Source organism: Oncorhynchus mykiss, chromosome 2 (genome assembly GCF_013265735.2).
Source record: "Oncorhynchus mykiss isolate Arlee chromosome 2, USDA_OmykA_1.1, whole genome shotgun sequence".
Lineage (NCBI taxonomy): Eukaryota > Metazoa > Chordata > Actinopteri > Salmoniformes > Salmonidae > Oncorhynchus > Oncorhynchus mykiss.
This window is the reverse complement of record NC_048566.1, coordinates 29,402,071-29,422,202: the sequence shown is the minus strand read 5'-3', so window position 1 is coordinate 29,422,202 and position 20,132 is coordinate 29,402,071. Positions and strand designations below refer to the sequence as shown.

The window sequence follows — 20,132 nt, the reverse complement described above, 5'->3', positions numbered from 1 at the left end:
TGATATGAACCAGGTGGGGTTGTGTGTGTTGTGCTTGTTACATAATCTGAGGCTGCATGGTGATGAGAGGGAGTCACAGTGAGCAACCTTGACCTACCAGATGGAGACAAGTTTCCCCAACTCTCCTTAACCCCTCCCCTCGCATGCACTCTTCCTTCTTTACCCCTCCCTCTCTTTCCCTCTGCTGTTCTCAATCTCTTTCCTTATGTCTCTCTGCACTCCTCTTGCTGTCCGTACCTCTCTCTCCGTCTCAATCTACCCCTTCCCTCCCTCCCTGTTAATGTACACTACCGTTCAAGAGTTTGGGGTCACTTAGAAATGTCCTTGTTTTGAAAGAAAAGCACGTTTTTGTCCATTAAAATAACATCAAATTTATCAAAAATACAGTGTAGACATTGTTAATGTTGTAAATGACTATTGTAGCTGGAAACAGCTGATTTTTTATGGAATATCTACATAGGCGTACAAAGGCCCATTATCAGCAACCATCACCCCTGTGTTCCAATGGCACATTGTGTTAGCTAATCCAAGTTTATCATTTTAAAAGGCTAATTGATCATTATAAAATCCTTTGGCAGTTATATTAGCACATCTGAAATCTGTTGTTCTGATTAAAGAAGCAATTAAACTGGCCTTCTTTAGACTAGTTGAGTATCTGGAGCATCAGCATTTGTGGGTTCCATTACAGGCTCAAAATGGCCAGAAACAAATAACTTTCTTCTGAAACTTGTCAGTCTATTCTTGTTCTGAGAAATGAAGGCTATTCTATGAGAGAAATTGCCAAGAAACGGAAGATCTCGTACAACACTGTGTACTACTCCCTTCACAGAACAGCACAAACTGGCCCTAACCAGAATAGAAAGAGGAGTGGGAGGCCCCAGTGCCCAACTGAGCAAGAGGGCAAGTACATTAGAGTGTCTAGTTTGAGAAACAGATGCCTCACAGGTCCTCAACTGGCAGCTTCATTAAATAGTGCCTGGAAAACACCAGTCTCAATGTCAACAGTGAAGAGGCGACTCCGGGATACTGGCCTTCTAGGCAGACTATAATGTAGTTGTCCTCTTGCTCAGTTGTGCACCGGGGCCTCCCACTCTTTCTATTCTGGTTAGAGCCAGTTTGTACTGTTTTGTGAAGGGAGTAGTACACAGCATTAACAATGTCTGGACCGTATTTCTGATCAATTTGATGTTATCTTAATGGACCAAAAAAATTGCTTTTCTTTCAAAAACCAGTGACCCCAAACTTTTGAACAGTAGTGAATGTCAGTGTTGAACTCCAGAGACAGATGGAACCATAGTGGCTCATTATATTACAAACCAGCATATGGTCTCACACATGCACATGGTGACCAACGACAGACAGACACAAACAGAATTACCATGCCTGTGTACCTGCCATTCTCATGGAGCACATATGCTAACTGTGTGAGCATGTTTCTGCTTGCTGTGTGCAGGCATATAGAGGTGGACAGTTTAACTCAGTGTACACACACACACTTGAACAGCACTCTTAAAACTGCCCTTTTGAACAATGTTGATAGGTGGACTGCTCTTTCTCAACTGCTTTCGTGTAAATCCAAGATGAACAGAATGAAAAAAAGAGACTTCAGACATTCAACAGGATTTCAGTTCTTAGAAACTTCACCTGGCAAGGATACACATGTGCATGCACACACACACAGAGGATTAGAAAAATAGTAGTGCTCCTCTCTTTGGTGTGCCGCATGCCTGTGTTATGAGGGTCCCTCACCAGGTAAAAGCGTTGTAATTTGTATTAGTTTCAGTGTGCGCTCAATAGTTCAACCATCTGTTATTGTTTTCTCCTCTCTCTCCCAGTTTCATCCAACAAAGACACAGAGATATCCCCTTTCCAATAACACACATACACCATACGGAGACTGACACATGTACCCACATACACACAGGCCATGTTCGAGAGCATTCTGTCCAAATCCATGATGAAATGTAGTTAAATTGTGACTGACTGATCTACAAACAATAATGAGTAGTTACTTATGATGCAAGTAGACAGATGGTTAGGCGGGACTATGATGCAAGGTGATGTGTAGATTAGTCAGTCGGCAATCGAAGGCAACGTCGAACAAGCACACACACGAGAAGTGAAGAAAAAATGGTTTATTCGTTTGGGGGGTGACAAATACCATATCACGTCCTGCGTTGGTGTGAAGAGAGAAGTTGCGCAACGTGTAAAACCAGCCAAAGCTTCTACTTCCAGGTCAAACCACTAAACAGGAGGAATGTCTTCATATCTCTGCTGTGATTGGTCCATTTATGCTGCAAACACCAGTGTGTGTGTGTGTGTGTAATCTCCTGTAAAAACCATTGAGGCTACTTTCCCAGCCCCAGATTTAGGCTGCACCTGGACTATTTCAATGGAGATAATGCAGTAAACCTAATCTGGGTCAGGGATACCCTGCCTCAGTATTAAGAGGTCAAACTAACTCAGATGTAGTTCAAATAGGTGTGTGTGTGTGTGTGTGTGCACGCATATACAGTGGGGCAAAAAAGTATTTAGTCAGCCACCAATTGTGCAAGTTCTCCCACTTACAAAGATGAGGCCTGTAATTTTCATCAATGGTACACTTCAACTATGACAGACAAAATGAGAAAAAAAAATCCAGAAAATCACATTGTAGGATTTTTTATACATTTATTTGCAAATTATGGTGGAAAATAAGTATTTGGTCACCTACAAACAAGCAAGATTTCTGGCTCTCACAGACCTGTAACTTTTTCTTTAAGGGGCTCCTCTGTCCTCCACTCATTACCTGTATTAATGGCACCTGTTTGAACTTGTTATCAGTATAAAAAAACACCTGTTCACAACCTCAAACAGTCACTGGCAAGGCCTGGAGTGGCCTAGCCAGTCTCCAGATGTCAACCCCATAGAAAATCTTTGGAGGGAGTTGAAGGTCCGTGTTGCCCAGCAACAGCCCCAAAACATCACTGCTCTAAAGGAGATCTGCATGGAGGAATGGGCCAAAATACCAGCAACCGTTTGTGAAGACTTACAGAAAACGTTTGACCTCTGTCATTGCCAACAACGGGTATATAACAAAGTATTGAGATAAACTTTTATTGACCAAATACTTATTTTCCACCATAATTTGCAAATAAATTCATTAAAAATCCTACAATGTGGGCCTCCCGGGTGGCGCAGTGGTTAAGGGCGCTGTACTGCAGCGCCAGCTGTTCCATCAGAGTCCCTGGGTTCGCGCCCAGGCTCTGTCGTAACCGGCTGCGACCGGGAGGTCCATGGGGCGACGCACAATTGGCCTAGCGTTGTCCGGGTTAGGGAGGGATTGGTCGGTAGGGATCTCCTTGTCTCATCGCGCACCAGCGACTCCTGTGGTGGGCCGGGCGCAGTGCGCGCTAGCCAAGGTTGCCAGGGGCACGGTGCGGCTGGCTTCCGGGTTGGATGCGCGCTGTGTTAAGAAGCAGTACGGCTGGTTGGATTGTGTATCGGAGGACGCATCTCCCGAGCCCGTAGGGGAGTTGTAGCAATGAGACAAGATACTACTATAACTACTATAACAATTGGATACCACGAAATTAGGGAGAAAAAGGGTTAAAATTCACAAAAAACAAAAACAAAAAAATCCTACAATGTGATTTTCTGGAATTTGGATAAATTACAGGCCATCTTTTTAAGTGACTTGCACAAAAACTTGCAAACTTGCACTGACTAAATACTTTTTTGCCCCACTGTATCTTTGAATGCGGAAAGCTTTGGTTGTTTATGTCTTTAACAGTCAGAAAGCTGGGTGTTACAGAAGCATAGGTCCAGTCAGTCAGTTACAGGTTTACATCCAACGTGGTCAGCTGTTTCCTTTACATGTAGTTCTTATTAGGTGCATATATCCCAGAGTATAAAACAGTCATCTGCAGGGTGACAATAATAATTCATTCAGATTTTTACAACAAACCAAAAACATCCTGTGACTTCATTTACAGTCATGTAAAACACAACAGCATTAACAGTAAACAAGTGTGTCTGTATGTCAAGTGTGTGTGTAATGGCATATGTTCTGTGTGTTTTTGTCCTGCCCAGGACAGTGAGCAAATTGCTGTGTGTGTGTGCAGCAGTGCACATGTACTGTGTGTCTCAGTCTTTGTGGCCTTCTTTCCTGTAGAGATCAGTCAGTCCTCTACCACCCTAGCAGCGAGTTAGTTAAGTGAAGGGGAGCGGTCAGTATTCCACAGCAGTTCTATGTAGGGCCACTTGGTCTGGAGGCAGCGCTTCACTGGAGTGTCATCTGTCCTCACCATGGGGTCCTCCAAGCCCAGGACCAGGGCCGTACCCTGCACATACTCCACCTGACAAAGAGAGACAACACACACCAACACCTTACATTATCATAGTGGTGTGACAGTTTCAGGCTGTTTTAGAAGTGTGTGTGTATATCTTACCCTCTCGTTGTGGTTGGACTGTTTCAGGCCATTGTAGTGGTAGACAGGGAAGGAGTCTGGGATTCCAGTATCCTGAAAACACAATATACACCAGTTAACAATCATGGAGTCATCTCTGGGATGCGTGTCGATAACTCTGCTCTGGAAGGTGTGTATATGGGAACCCACAGACAATTCAGAATACTTTACCCTGAAACTCTATCCATAACCCCAAACCCACATACGTGTGTGTGTGTGTGTGTGAGCGCGCGTAAACACACGTTTGTGAAACCATAACCCCAATCCCACAGAACAGCCTATAATAGAAACCAGTCAATAGTGAGACAGAGCCAAACACTTTGTTGGGACATTCCAGAATGCTAATAGACTGTGTGAGTATGTTTACGTGAAACCATAACCTCAGTCTGTGTGTGTGTGTGTGTGTCCAGTTGGCTAATGGCAGTATAATTTCTTTGTGGCAGAGGGCAATTCCTCTGGTGAGTCCCCGAAGCCCTGATCACTTTAACACACTTCCCGCTCCTCTCTCTCTCTCTCTCTGTCCCCACCTCCCTCTTCCCACCTTTCTTTCTCTTTGCCTCTCGCTCTCCCACTCTTCAGCCATGGTTCCCTGCCACAGAGTCCCTGTCTGAACAGGAGTTTGTGTAAATATATATTTAAACATTTTGGTCACCAGTGCATTGCTGTAAAAGATTTGACTCAACAAATTCATATCTATCGTCAGCCACAAGCCACTAACAAAACAGAAGCGCTCATGTACGGACACACATACACCAAAGATATTCTTGTTTAAATCGGTCTTCGCAGCATGTTTTATGGATGTCGCTGCAGCTTTAAAGTATCTCAGCTCCTCTTCAGTTACCTGATCAGGGAAGAACTCCAGGAGGAACGGAGCCAGCAGCACGATCCCCAAGCCCTCTGGATCCAACTTACTCTTCATCAGACTCACACTGGAGAGGGAACGAGGGAAGAAGAGAGAGGGAGGAAGAGAAAGAGGGAGGAAGAGAGGACAGAGTTGAGTTTGTCAGACATTTCAACACTGTGTTATAGTCTAAGTACAGCAATGAGACATGCCTCCAATTCTTCAGAAAACCTAAATCAGCCCCGTGTGTCCGACGGAGGGAGAGGAGGTAGTAGTAAGAAGAGACATTGGGAGAGAGCTAGTGGAAGGGAAAGGGTGGAGGTGAGGAAGGATGAGGGGTGGAAGTGAAGAGGGAGGGGGAAGGGGTGCAGGTGAGGGGCGAACGGGTGCAGGTGAGGAGGGAGGCCGAAGGGGTGGAGAAGGGAGGGGTAGAGGTAAGGAGCAAGGGTGGAGCTGAGGAGGGGGTGAGGGGTGAGGAGGGATCGCGAATGGTGGAGGTGAGGAGGGAGGTGGTGTGAAGGGCTGTCTGAGGTATAAATGTGTCATGTTCTGTGTAAAAGATTATGTGTAAGAAAGCAAACACTGGAGAAATGTACGGTAACCCCGTCTGATGAGGAGTTCTGGTGTGTGTATGTGTGATACTAAATATACCACTAGACATTCCTGTGTGTTACAGCAGTAATATTATTCTTATTCCACAGTGATAAAACAGAAAAACATTTCCCTTTTAAGGCAGAAATAAGAGGAGTGTTACATGCTCAGACACAGAGGCTGATAACCCAGAGAAATAATCCTCTGCATTGTCATTAATAGCAGACTCCTACATTTCCTCAGTGAAAACAACATCCTGAGCAAATATCCAATTGGCTTTTTACCAAGTTACCACACGACAGACCAGGTATTCACCCTACACATCCTATTTGACAAACAAAAAAAAAAGCAAAGTTTAATCATGTTTTGTTGATTTCAAAAAAGCTTGAGACTCAATTTGTCATGAGCGTCTGCTATATAAATTGATAGAAAGCGGTGTTGTGGTAAATAAAAAAATATACAACATAAAAATCCATGTAGAGGGGACCACGAGGGGCGAATCCTATCCATGGAAAACTTATTGACAGACACCATGGAAACAATAGCATATGCTAAAAAGAAAATAGAGCATCTGGAAGAGAAAACAGAGGACCTGAAAAATAGAGGGCGAAGGAATAATTGTGTTCTATTAAATCTGGGTGAAAAAGAAGAGGGAAAACATGCCCCTGATCCGCTACCTGCAAGACAAACTTCCCGAGTGGCTCCACCTGTCCACCGACAGGCCCATAGAGAGAGCTCACCGAGCACTGAGGCCCCCACCAGCAGCCAGACAACCACCGCGCCCAATCACCATACGTTTCTTGAGATTCACCGACAAGGAACGAGTCCCTACAGGCGGCGAAAATCAACACCATCACAGTGCGAAACGCCAAACTCACTTTACACCAGGACCTGTCAGCTGGAATACGCCGAAAGTGCAGAGAGTTTGACGAGGTGAAGAAATACTCCATTGACCGAGGTATCTTTAGGGGATTCAAATAACCAAACGAGCTCAGGATTCTTCACCAAGGAGCCCTGCGACACTTCAAAACTCCCGAAGAGGCATAACGTTTTTTGAAAGACAATCCTGGTCAATGAGAAATGGACCAATGACTAAATACTATTACTGTTATTACTAAAGGAGGTAAGACAACATATAGCCAATATCCAAAGGCCCACCCGCCCCGCTAAATGTTATTATAGCCATCTAATCTATATTTATGTTCCTTTAGCTGAGAGGGAAAGGCTCTATAGCCTAACCTAGGCCTACTAATGTTTCAGCCTACTTTTATTTCCCGTTGCTATTATCACTTGTGGTTTCCTATGTCCCTTGGGGGAGGTATATGTAGGCTGAGCTATTGATTTTATTTTCTCCCTCTTTTAATGTGGTCTGGACGGGGGCTACATTGACACTTACTCAACGTGGGGCAGAGAGGAGAGGATGAGGCATTTCTTTGGTGGGGAGGGAGACGTTGTGCGTTGCTAACTGTTCCCTTTTATTATTTTTTTCGGAAGACAGGATTGAGACTGAGCGGGGGGGGGTAATAGATCCAACGGGATATGTCTAGTTGTTTGGGAACTCGGTTGGGGTGTTCAGAGATTATTTTATGTGAACGCAGCTGTAACTATTATCCACCTTTACACAGAGATGACTTGCACTAAAGTTAGATTACTGTTCGATGACGATGACTAGTACCTTAAATCTATTGACATGGAACTGCCATGGTCTAGGTCATGAAATAAAACAGAAAAAGATACTATGGGCTCTAAAAAAAAGAGAGGAAAAAGCAGACATTGCGCTATTACAAGAGACACACCTCTGTGATGCCGAACATGCCAAACTCCGCAGAGCTTGGGTGGGAACAGGTGTATTTCTCATCTTTCAAATCAAACAGTTGAGGTACAAGAATACTTATCCATAAGAATGTTCCATTTATAATTGACAAAAACATATCTGATCCGGAGGGGAGATGTATTTTGATAACTGGGTCACTGTATGGACAACCAATTACTATCTTAAACATATACGCTCCTAACACAGATACCCCTGCTTTCATGTCAAAAATTATAACCCTGTTCAATGAGCATTGTGCTTCCTTTGGTGTGGTGGCGGGAGAATTTAATTGTACCCTTAACCCAACCGTAGACAAATCATCTCAAGTTCCCACCACAAACCCTAGATCTGCAAAGATGTTGAACTCTCTTACTAAAGAGATGGGACTGATAGATATCTGGAGAGAGACTAATAGCTCATCTATGGACTATACATACTACTCTAATGTCCATAACACCTACTCCCGTATAGATTACATTTTTATCCCAAAGAGTTTCATAATTTCAGCCACGTGTACAATCGGACCCATAGCACTTTCAGATCACGCCTTTGTCCACCTCTGCTTTGACCTCTGCAAAAACATCCGAGGTCAAAGAGCTGGAAATTCAACACCTCCATGCTATCAAACGAAGCGTTCCATACATTGGTAACTACATGGATAGACAACTACACACAAGACAACAAAGATTATCCTGTTTCTCCGGCCACAATGTGGGACGCTGCCAAAACCACACTAAGATGTCATCTAAATGCATATGCTTCCTCTAAGAAAAAAGCAATGGAAGCACACAGGCTAGTTCTTGAGAGGGAGCTAGAATGCTGTGAAAGAGTACATAAACAATCCTCAGACAGAACCTCCTGGAGTCAACTTAAAGCAGCCAAAGCCAAACTGAATTTGGACTATACTCGGGAGATAAAAAAAAGTTATTTACTAAACAGAAATACCATGAGTATAGCCATAGGCAGAGTAGATTTCTTGCTTACCAATTTAAAAAATAGCAGTTAGAGCGTACAATCATGGCTATCCGAACAGCAGAGGACGAGGTCACATATGACCCAAAAAATATCAATTTAACCTTTCATGATTTTTACTGCAAACTATATACCTCTGAGAGAAAACACACAGCGGCAGAACTCCACTCCTTCCTAGAGGGAATCTCGCTACCTAAACTATCAGATACCAACTAAGAAGATCTCAACTCCCCCGCACTCCTGAGGAGATCCTGGAGGCAATTACCGCCATGCCACCTAACAAGTCCCCAGACCCAGATGGATTCCCCAGAGTTTTCTACAAAGCATTTTGGCCCCAGCTTAGCCCTATTTTCATGCCAATGCTGGATGATTTTTGCAAAAACGGAGTTGTCCCAGACTCAATGCACACAGCTCGCATTACAGTGTTGCTCAAAAAAGACAAGGACCCTCTATCCTGCTCGTACATTCCGGCCCATAAGCTTGTTGTATTTCGACAACAAAATAATTACCAAATTGCTCGCCAAAAGACCAAAGACTCTTCTTCCCAAAATAATAAAAGTGGACCAAACTGGATTTATTAGAGACAGATACTCTTCTGATAACATTCACCATCTTTTTTATATTATTGATCAAGTAAACACACAGAAGACCCCTGTCCTGCTGGCTTCACTGGATGCTGAGAAGGTGTTCCACACCCCTGTCCTGCTGGCTTCACTGGATGCTGAGAAGGCATTCGACAGGATGGAGTGGAGCTTTCTGTTCTGTCTTAGAAAAGTTCAATATGGGCCCAAACTTTATTAAATGGATCAAATCACTACTCTCATCCAAATGTCATGGTGACTACTAATGGAATGAATTCTGACAGATTCCCTTTGGGACGAGGCACAAGACAAGGGTGCTCACTGTCCCCCCTGCTCTATTTGTTGGGGGCGGAGCAATCCAGGAGCAATCCAAGTATTACGGAGCAATCCAAGTATTACGGGTGTTTCTGCAGGCGGCCTGCAGCACAAGATTTCGCTTTACGAGGAAGATGTCTTGCTCTACATATCCAACCCTGAGAAAGCCCTCCCATTTTAGACAATTGCTCAGTATGGCATGTTCAGGTTATAAGATCAATTTGAACAAATCCACTGTCTGCCCTCTCAATCTTACGCTCACCAGCTCTATGAAGACACTATGTCCATTCCAATGGAAGTCACAGGGGTTTCAATACCTTCATTACACCAGATCTGAATAGCCTTTTCAAGGAAAACTATCTCCCTCCCAATTAGCTTAGTAGGAAGAATTAATGTCATCCGTATGAACATCCTCCCTAGACTGAACTATTTATTTCAGATGCTCCCATGCTACCTCTTAGTTTCCTTTTTCAAAACAACTAACCAAAGCATTACCAAATTTATATGGGGCAATAGAAACCTAGGATCAAGTTCTCTACTCCATTGAAACCTGAATCTAAGGGTGGTCTTGCCCTTCTCTCCCTTCAATTGAACTACTGGTCTGCCCAAATCCGCAACATGCTAACATGGATCACAGACAGACAAGAGTCAATGTGGATTCAGATAGAAGCCCAATCCTGTGGTTCATTGCCACTAAGCTCAATTATATTCATTAATAACTTTAGTGAAGTGGGCAACATGGCCAAAACCTTTGTGATTTACAGCACCCTACTAGCGGAGGGACTGTAAGAAATACCTGGGTATTTCCTCCCAAATATGTTCTCACTCGCCCATAGTAGGCAACCCAGACTTGCCAAAAGTCCTGAAGGATGCCAACTTTCATCTTTGGCATATTCTAGGAATCAGGATCTTTTCAGACCTATTTCATCAGAAAACCACTACACTGAAATCCTTTCAAGAGCTCTGCAGTGAATTCAATGTGCGAAGATCCCATTTTCTTTATAAAAAAAATAAAGAAAAAAAATCTTCAAATTATACATGTAATTTCCTCATTTACTTCCAAGAGGAGGTTAGAAACTCAGTTGAATGAAGTTGAAACCCTTCTTGTCACAGCACAATCCATTAAAGGCAAAATATCTTATATCTATAGACTCCTTTCTGAGAAAGGAGGCTCCTCCTTTACTCCTTTAAAAATAATCTGGGAAAGGGACCTTGGTCTGACTATCAGTGATGAGATATGGGCGGAGGTTTGCGACAGGGTATACTGCTCCTCTACTAATGTAAAAATGAAAGAATCAGATTACACATTTTTGTACAAATTTTATTACACTCCTTTGAGACTCCATAGAATGAAAATGGACATCTCTCCTAACTGTAAAATATGTACCTCTGAAAGTGGAACCTATATGCATGTATTTTGGAACTGTAGAGAGATTGCCAGATTTTGGCAATCTATACATACTGCTGCACAGAAAATCCTACAGTTTGATATGATCCCGTGTATCTATCTTCTTAATGCCCAGCAGGACTTTGTTCTTGATCCTGACAGAGACAATTTGCTTATGACTATTACATACTTTGCTAAGAAATGTATTATTCTATTGTGGGCCTCTAATACCCCTCCTACATTTAAAATGTGGATTGACCAGATTGCTGACTTTCTCTTGAAAAGCTCACTTATGACCTCCACAAGAGACAGCCCAAGTTTGATAGACTCTGGTCTCCACTACTCAACTATATTTCAAATTGGACAGAGTGAATGGGGTGATTAGGGAAATGAGCAGATGCATGTTGTGTAAGGTGCTGTAAAATCTAAAAACTAATTATTTGCTCACCGTCTCAGCTAAGACTGGAAATAGCTAATAAGAACCTTGATAGTGCTGCTGCAAGTTTTATATATATATATATATATATTTTTTTTTAATAATTATATATATATTATTATTATTTTTGTATTATTATAATACTTTTTTAAATATATAATTATTTTTATCTTCCATTGGTCAGACCAGTGTTGGATAGACCTGAGCACGGGCGTTTCCTGTTTTAGTTTCGGCCAATACAATGGGAGCAACAAAATGGAGTCATGGTCAGATTTGCCAAAAGGAGGGCAGGGGAGGGCAACGCTTTTCAGCTTCCAGGCAGACACTGGAGGGCTTTGCATAGGCATTTTGTTGTGGGACTAGATTAACCTGTTGAGTGTAGGGGGCAGTATTTTGATGAAAAACATACCCAAATGAAACGGCCTTTTCTCAGGCCCAGAATCTAGAATATGCATATAATTAGATAGATAGAAAACACAAAAGTTTCCAAAACTGTCAAAAGATTGTCTGTGAGTATAACATAACTGATATTGCAGGCAAAAACCTGAGGAAAATCCAACAAGGAAGTGCCTAAGAGAAACAAACCTCCCTGTTCCATTGCATGCCTTCCCTCCATTTAAAGGGATATCAACCAGATTCCTTTCCCTATGGCTTCCACATGGTGTGAACAGTCTTTAGACATAGTTTCAGGCTTTTATTCTGAAAATGAGCGAGAATGATCACATCGCGTCAGTTTTTCTCTCTCCTATTGAAAAAGCTACGGTCCGGTTGAAATATGATCAATTATTTATTGTAAAAACAACCTGAGGATTGATTATAAAAAACCTTTGACATGTTTCTACAAACTTTACGGATACTTTTTGGAATTTTCCTCTGCCCCGTCGTGACTGCTCGAGCCTGTGGATTTCTGAACAAAACGCGCCAACCAAATGGAGGTATTTTGGATATAAAACAATCTTTGTGGAACAAAAGGAACATTTATTGTGTAACTGGGAGTCTCGTGAGTGCAAACATCCGAAGATCATCAAAGGTAAGCGATTCATTTTATTGCTTTTCTGACTTTCGTGACCAATCTACTTTGCTGCTAGCTGTTTGTAATGTTTTGTCTGCTGAGAGAGATGTCCTAGCATAAACGCTTGGATAGCTTTTGCTGTAAAGCTTTTTTGAAATTTGACACGCCAGGTGGATTAACAACAAGCTAAGCTGTGTTTTGCTATATTGCACTTGTGATTTCATGAAAATTAAATATTTTTTGTAATTTAATTTGAATTTGGCGCCCTGAAATTCAGAGGACGTTGATGAAAATGATCCCGCTAACGGGATGGGTGCGCCAAGAAGTTAACCGGTTCTCATGCTTTTAAAATAACTGTTCAGTTCCCCTGCCAAATGTATGACCATGTTAGAGACACATATTTCCTTCAGATTACACAGGCCCACAAAGAATTTGAAAGCAAATCAATTTTGATAACTCCCACATCTATTCGTTGAAATATCACAGTGTGCCGTCACAGCAGCAATATTTGTGACCCGTTGTCACAAGGGCAACCAGTGAAGCACAAACACCATTGTAAATACAAACTACATAACCCAAAGTATGTGGACACCTGCACGTCGAACATCTCATTCCAAAAGCATGGGCATTAATATGGAGTTGGTCCCCCCTTTGCTGCTATAACATCCTCCACTCTTCTGGGGAAGGCTTTCCACTAAATGTTGAAACATTACTGCGGGGACTTACATCCATTCAGCCACAAGAGCATTAGTGAGGTCGGGCACTGATGTTGGGCGATTAGGCCTGGGTCTCAGTCGGCGTTCCAATTCATCCCAAAATTGTTCGATGAAGTTGAGGACAGGGCTCTGTGCAGGCCAGTCAAGTTCTTCCACACTGATCTCGACTAACCATCTGTATCTTTGTTCATGGGGGCATTGTCATGCTGAAACATGAAAGGGCCTTCCTCCATACTGTTGCCACAAAGTTGGAAGCACAGAATCATCTAGAATGTCATTGTATGCTGTAGCATTAAGATTCCCTCCAAACCATGAAAAACAACACCAGACCAATATTCCTCCTCCACCAAACTACAGTTGGCACTATGCTTTGGGGCAGGTAGCGTTCTCCTGGCATCGGCCAAACCCAGAATCGTCCGTCGGACTGCAAGGTGGTGAAGCGTGATTCATCACCCCAGAAAACGCATTTCCACTGCTCCAGAGTCCAATGGCAGCGAGCTTTACACCACTCCAGCCGATGCTTGGCATTGCGCATGGTGATCGTACGCTTGTATATGGCTGCTCGGCCATGGAAACCCATTTCACTTCCCACAAACAGTTCCTGTGCTGACGTTGCTTCCTGAGGCAGTTCGGAACTCAGTAGTGAGTGTTGCAACCGAGGACAGATGATTTTTACGCGCTATGCCAATCAGCAGCCCCGTTCTGTGAGCTTGTGTGGCCTACCACTTCGAGGCTGATCCGTTGTTGATCCTAGACATTTCTACTTCACAATAACAGCACTTAGTTGACCAGGGCAGCTCTAGCAGGGTAGAAATTTTACAAACTGACTTGTTGGAAAGGTGGCATCCTATGATGGTCCCACGTTGAAAGTCAGTGAGCTCATCAGTAAGGCCATTCTACTGCCAATGTTAAATTCACTTATGTTTATTATCTATTCCACTTGCTTTGGCAATGTAAACATGTTTCCCATGCCAATAAAGCCCTTTGAATTGAACTATTCCTCACTCTAAACCTTGTTTGAAGCAGCACATTCAATTATTTCCTTCCAGTCTTTCTGCTAGTAGTTTAATACCCCACTCCATCCCCCCCTCTTTCTCGCATCCTCTGGACGTTTAGTGTTCTCGCTCTCTGGTTCTGTCGGTGTTCTCTGCTCTTTACCCAGCAGCAGTGAAACATTAGCTAAGGCGGCTGGAACTGGTGCTGGACAAGAGCACACACACTTACTAGTATTCAGGTTCTGAGACGAGGTCTAGTGCCTTCATCACCTCCTCCAACAGAGAGTCTGGAATAAAGCCGTTATCTGGAGGGAGAGAAAGAGAATATTTGTCAGATAATTTTAGTTCTAACACAGCTAGGAGACAGGCCTCAGATTCCACAGCAATTCCGTGTGTTTGTTTTCTGGGAGTTATGATCAAAGAGGTGGGATGGAGAGGGTGCGCCATTATCAGCAAGTCCCAGTGGCACTGAGACAGGACAGGCCTTCACTTTCCCTCACACTGAACACACACAGTTTACATTGAGCTAACTGAGGATATTAAGCACACACAAACACATATGTACACATGCAACACACACACAAAAGCCAGCCTTGTTCTCTCCTCTGTCTGACCTACATTCCTCAGCTATGACTTCTGTACCTGAAAGGACCAGCTTTAAACACTACCACGTGTGTCCATATGTACGTGTGTCTTACCTGTCTTAAAACACTAACATATGATTGTGTGTGTGTGTGCAATGGCGCTGGAGAAGAAAGCTGACATTTTACATGTCCCCAACCCATTGTGTTTTTTTTGTTTGTTTATTTGTGTTGTTTGTAACTTAATGTGGCCGCTACCATCTCTTTTGACCGAAAATAACTTCTGGCATCAGGACTGCGATTACTCACCACGGACAAGCAGAATCCTTTTTTCCCTTTAACGAGTCTGACGAGCCTGACACGAATTATATACTACTGCTTTCTCGGGAACAGGCGCAGATCCCCGTGATATGTGTGATGAGGCGGCAGAGAAAAAGGGGCCGGGGGCAGGCTGCCATCTGAGAATTCGTAGGCGATCAAATAAACCTTCACTTCCTCCCATTTTGCTTGCAAACGTGCAATCTTTGGAGAATAAAATAGATGACCTACGCGGAAGACTAAACTACCAACGGGGCATTCAAAACTGTAATACCTTATGTTTCATGGAGTCATGGCTGAATGACGACACTATCAACATACAGCTGGCTGGTTATACAATGTACCGGCAGGATAGAACAGCGGTGTCTGGTAAGACAAGGGGCAGCAGAGTATGTATTTTTGTAAATAACAGCTGGTGCACGATATCTAAGGAAGTTTAGAGCTATTGCTCACCTGAGGTACAGTACCTCATGATACAGTTTTCATCTGTATTTTTCGTAGCTGTCTACATACCACCACAGACTAAGGCTGGCACTAAGACAGCATTGAATGAGCTGTATTCCGCCATAAGCAAACAAGAAAATGCTCACCCAGAGGCGGTGCTCCTAGTAGTTGGGACTTTAATACAGGGGAACTTAGAAATGTGTTAAAACGGATTTATCAGCATGTTAAATGTGCAAAAAAATAAACTTGACCACCTTTACTCCACGCACAGAGACGCATACAAAGCTCTCCTTCGCCCTCCATTTGGCAAATCTGATCATAATTCTATCCTCCTGATTCTTGCTTAGAAGAAAATATTAAAGCAGCCCGATGAAGCAGATGCTAAACTACAGGACTGTTTTGCTAGCACAGACTGGAATATATTCCGATGGCATTGAGGAGTACACCACATCAGTCATAGGCTTTATCAATAAGTGCATCAATGACGTCGTCCCCACAGTGACTATACATACATAACCCAACCAGAAGCCTTGAATTACAGGCAACATCCGCACTGAGGTAAAAGGCAAAGAGCCGCCGCTTTCATGGAGCGGGACTCTAACCTGGAAGCTTATGAGAAATCCTGCTATGCCCTCTGACATACCATCAATCAGGCGAAGCGTCAATACAGGACTAAGATCAAATTGTACTACACCGGCTCTGACGCTCGTCGGATGTGGCAGGGCTTGCAAACTATTACAGACTACAAAGGGAAGCACAGCCGTCATAGTTGAAGTGTACCTATGATGAAAATTACAGGCCTCTCATCTTTTTAAGTGGGAGAACTTGCACAATTGGTGGCTGACTAAATAGTTTTTTGCCCCACTGTATACACATGGAATTATAGATAAACCTCTCCTTAATGCAACCGCTGTGTCAGATTTTAAAAAAGCTTCACGGAAAAAGCAAACCATGCAATAATCTGAGACGGCGCTCAGAAAAATAATAAAATAAGCCGGCATGTTGGAGTCAACAGAAACCAGAAATCACATTATAAACATTCCCCCACTTTTGATGATCTTCATCAGAATGCACTCCCAGGAATCCTAGTTCCACAATAAATGTTTGATTTGTTCGATAATGTCCGTTACTTATGTCCAAGTAGCTTTTGTTAGCGCATTAGGTATACATATCCAAACGCTCATGCAGGTCGAGCATTACTTCAGACAAAAAAACTTCAAAAAGTTATATTACAGGTCGAAGAAACATTTTAAACTATGTATAGAATCAATCATTAGGATGTTTTTATCATAAATATTCAATAAAGTTTCAACCGGAGAATTCCTATGAGTAGAGGAGCAATGAAACGCAGGTCGATATCATGTGGAATGCGCGTGACCAGGAAATGGCTCTCTGCCAGTAACCTGACTCATTCAGTCCCACACCACAGTAGAAGCCTCATTCAAGTTTCTAAAGACAGTTGACATCTAGTGGAAGCCCTAGGAAGTGCAACTTAATTCATATCCCACTGTGAATTCAATAGGGCCTGGGTTGAAAAATCGACCAACCTCAGATTTCTCACTTCCTGTTTGGATTTCTTCTCAGGTTTTTGCCTGCCATAGGAGTTCTGTTATACTCACAGACATCATTCAAACAGTTTTAGAAACTTCAGAGTGTTTTCTATCCAATACTAATAATAATATGCATATATTAGCAACTGAGACTGAGGAGCAAGCCGTTTATTCTGGGCACGCTTTTCATCCAAGCTACTCAATACTGCCCCTGCAGCCATAAGAAGTTACAGGTCAGCATTCACAAGGCCGCAGGGCCAGACGGATTACCAGGACATGTAATGCGAGCATGTGCTGTTCAACTGGCAAGTGTCTTCTCTGACATTTTCAACCTCTCCCTGTCCAAGTCTGTAATACCAACATGTTTTAATCAGACCACCGCAGTGCCTGTGCCCAATAACACTAAGGTAACCTGCCTAAATGACTACAGACCCGTGGCACTCAGGTCTGTAGCCATGAAATGCTTTGATAGGCTGGTCATGATTCACATCAACACCATTATCCTAGAAACCGTAGACCCACTCCAATTTGCATACAGATCATGCAATCTCTATTGCACTCCACATAGCCCTTTCTCACCTGGACAAAAGGAACACCTATGTGAGAATGCTATTCATTGACAAGAGCTCAGCATTCAACACCATAGTGCCCTCAAAGCTCATCAATAAGCTAAGGACCCTGGGACTAAACACCTCCCTCTGCAACTTGATCCTGGACTTCCTAACAGGCCGCCCCCAGGTGGTAAGGGTAGGTAACAACACATCTGCCACGCTGATCCTCAACACAGGAGCCCCTCAGGGGTGCGTGCTCGGGCCCCTCAGGGGTGCGTGCTCAGTCTCCTCCTGTTCACTCATGACTGCACGGCCAGGCACAACTCAAACACCATCATTAAGTTTGCTGATGACAACAGTAGTAGCCTGATCACTGACAACGACGAGACAGCCTATAGGGAGGAGGTCAGAGACCTGGCCGTGTGGTGCCAGGACAACAATCTCTCCTGCAACATGATCAAGACAAAGGAGATGATTGTGGACTACCGAGCATGTCCCCATTCTCATCGACGGGGCTGCAGTGGATCAGGTTGAGAGCTTCAAGTTCCTTGGTGTCCACATCACCAACAAACTAACATGGTCCAAGCACACCAAGACAGTCGTGAAGAGGGCACGACAAAACCTATTCCCCCTCAGGAGATTGGCATGGGTCCTCAGATCTTCAAAAGGTTCTACAGCTGCACCATCGAGAGTATCTTGACTGGTTGCGTCACTGCCTGGTATGGTAACTGCTCGGTCTCCGACCGCAAGGTACTACAGAGTGTAGCGCTAACGGCCCAGTACATCTGGGGCCAAGCTTTAAGCCATCCAGGACCTCAAAACCAGTCGGTGTCAGAGGAAGGCCCTAAAAATTGTCTGAGTGTTATCTCTGCTACCTCACGGCATCAGAGTGCCAAGTCTAGGTCCAAAAGGCTTCTAAACTGCTTCTATCCCCAATCCTCCTGAACACCTTATCAAATGGCTACCCAGACTATTTGCATTGCACTCTTGTGCATGCAGACAGTATCGTCAGTTGAGGAGGAGATCCTCTGGATCATCCAGATGGTCATTGGCAAACTTCAGACGGGCCTGGACATGCGCTTGGGGACCTTGCGTGCGCTGCAGGATTTTAATCCATGGCGGCGTAGTGTGTTACTAATAGTTTTCAATGAGACTGTTGTCCCAGCTCTCTTCAGGTCATTGACCAGGTCCTGCCGTGTAGTTCTGGGCTGATCCCTCACCTTCCTCATGATCATTGATGCCCCACGAGGTGAGATCTTGCATGGAACCCCAGACCGAGGGTGATTGATCGTCATCTTGAACTTCTTCCATTTTCTAATAATTGCGCCAACTGCTTGCTTGCCTATTGTCCTGTAGCCCATCCCAGCCTTGTGCAGGTCTACAATTTTATCCCTGATGTCCTTACACAGCTCTCTGGTCTTGGCCATTGTGGAGAGGTTGGAGTCTGTTTGTTTGAGTGTGTGGACAGGTGTCTTTTATACAGGTAACAAGTTCAAACAGGTGCAGTTAATACAGGTAATGAGTGGAGAACAGGAGGGCTTCTTAAAGAAAAACTAACAGGTCTGTGAGAGCTGGAATTCTTACTGGTTGGTAGGTGATCAAATACTTATGTCATGCAATAAAATGCAAATGAATTACTTAAAAACATACAATGTGATTTTCTGGATTTTTGTTTTAGATTTCGTCTCTCACAGTTGAAGTGTACCCATGATAAAAATGACAGACCTCTACATGCTTTGTAAGTAGGAAAACCTGCAAAATCGTCAGTGTATCAAATACTTGTTCTCCCCACTGTACCTGTACATATTACCTCAACTACCTGGTGCCCCCGCACATTGACTCTGTACTGGTACCCACCTGTATATAGTCTCGCTATTGTTATTTTACTGCTGTTCTTTAATTACTTGTTACTTTTATTTCTTATTCTTATCCATATTTTTTAAAACTGCATTGTTGGTTAGGAGCACGTAAGTAAGCATTTCACTTTAAGGTCTACACCTGTTGTACTCGGCACATGTGACTAATAAAATTTGATTTGAGTATGTGTGTTGTACATTGGGAAGGACTACAGCAGAGTCATAGTTTCAAATTCTGTGTGGAACACTAATGAAGCCGTGTGTTATTGCATGCATGCACGCGGGACCTGTGTGTCTGAGACCTGTGTGTAAATTATTGCGTGCATGCGGGATGTGTGTGTTTTTTGGCGCCTCTCTTCTATAACACAGTGAACTGGGCCGACTCTAGATGTGACACTGGCAGATTTATTGGGCTTTGACACTCCTCTCAACTCTGCTGGTTTTAGTGTGTGTATAAACATCCATATGGTATATATGATTTGTTTTTCACGAAACAGCAGAAACTCATCTCGGGCACAGACAGACCCATCAATTTCTCTCTCTCTGGTCTGAACGGGTCAGTGTGTTTACTACATATTTGGTGTAGCAAATAGAATAGACTACTCTCAGCTGGTGAGGCTCACTTTGTTAAAAAACAACACAAAACACAGGCGCACACATACCCTCAGCCATGTTAAGAGGCATATTGTTCTAATAAACATGAAACGGAGGAATGTTGATTAGTG

The 20,132-nt window shown here is 43.4% G+C and overlaps 1 protein-coding gene across 2 annotated transcripts in view; it reads right to left on the bottom strand.

Annotated features, from left to right (window-relative positions):
- Positions 1–3,905: 3,905 nt before the first annotated feature.
- LOC110486083 (ubiquitin carboxyl-terminal hydrolase MINDY-3) overlaps positions 3,906–20,132 on the bottom strand; it is a 48,463-nt gene continuing 32,236 nt past the window's right edge. The window contains exons 12-16 of one of the 2 annotated variants that reach the window (XM_036944567.1): positions 14,337–14,412; positions 5,290–5,377; positions 4,990–5,055; positions 4,431–4,502; positions 3,906–4,337 (exon numbers count right to left, since the gene is read on the bottom strand). In XM_036944567.1, the coding sequence (XP_036800462.1) occupies positions 4,188–4,337; positions 4,431–4,502; positions 4,990–5,055; positions 5,290–5,377; positions 14,337–14,412 (452 nt within the window). In that variant the 3' untranslated portion in view covers positions 3,906–4,187. The remainder of the gene's footprint in view (positions 4,338–4,430; positions 4,503–4,989; positions 5,056–5,289; positions 5,378–14,336; positions 14,413–20,132) is intronic. The other variant, XM_021557438.2, reaches the window with a different exon arrangement.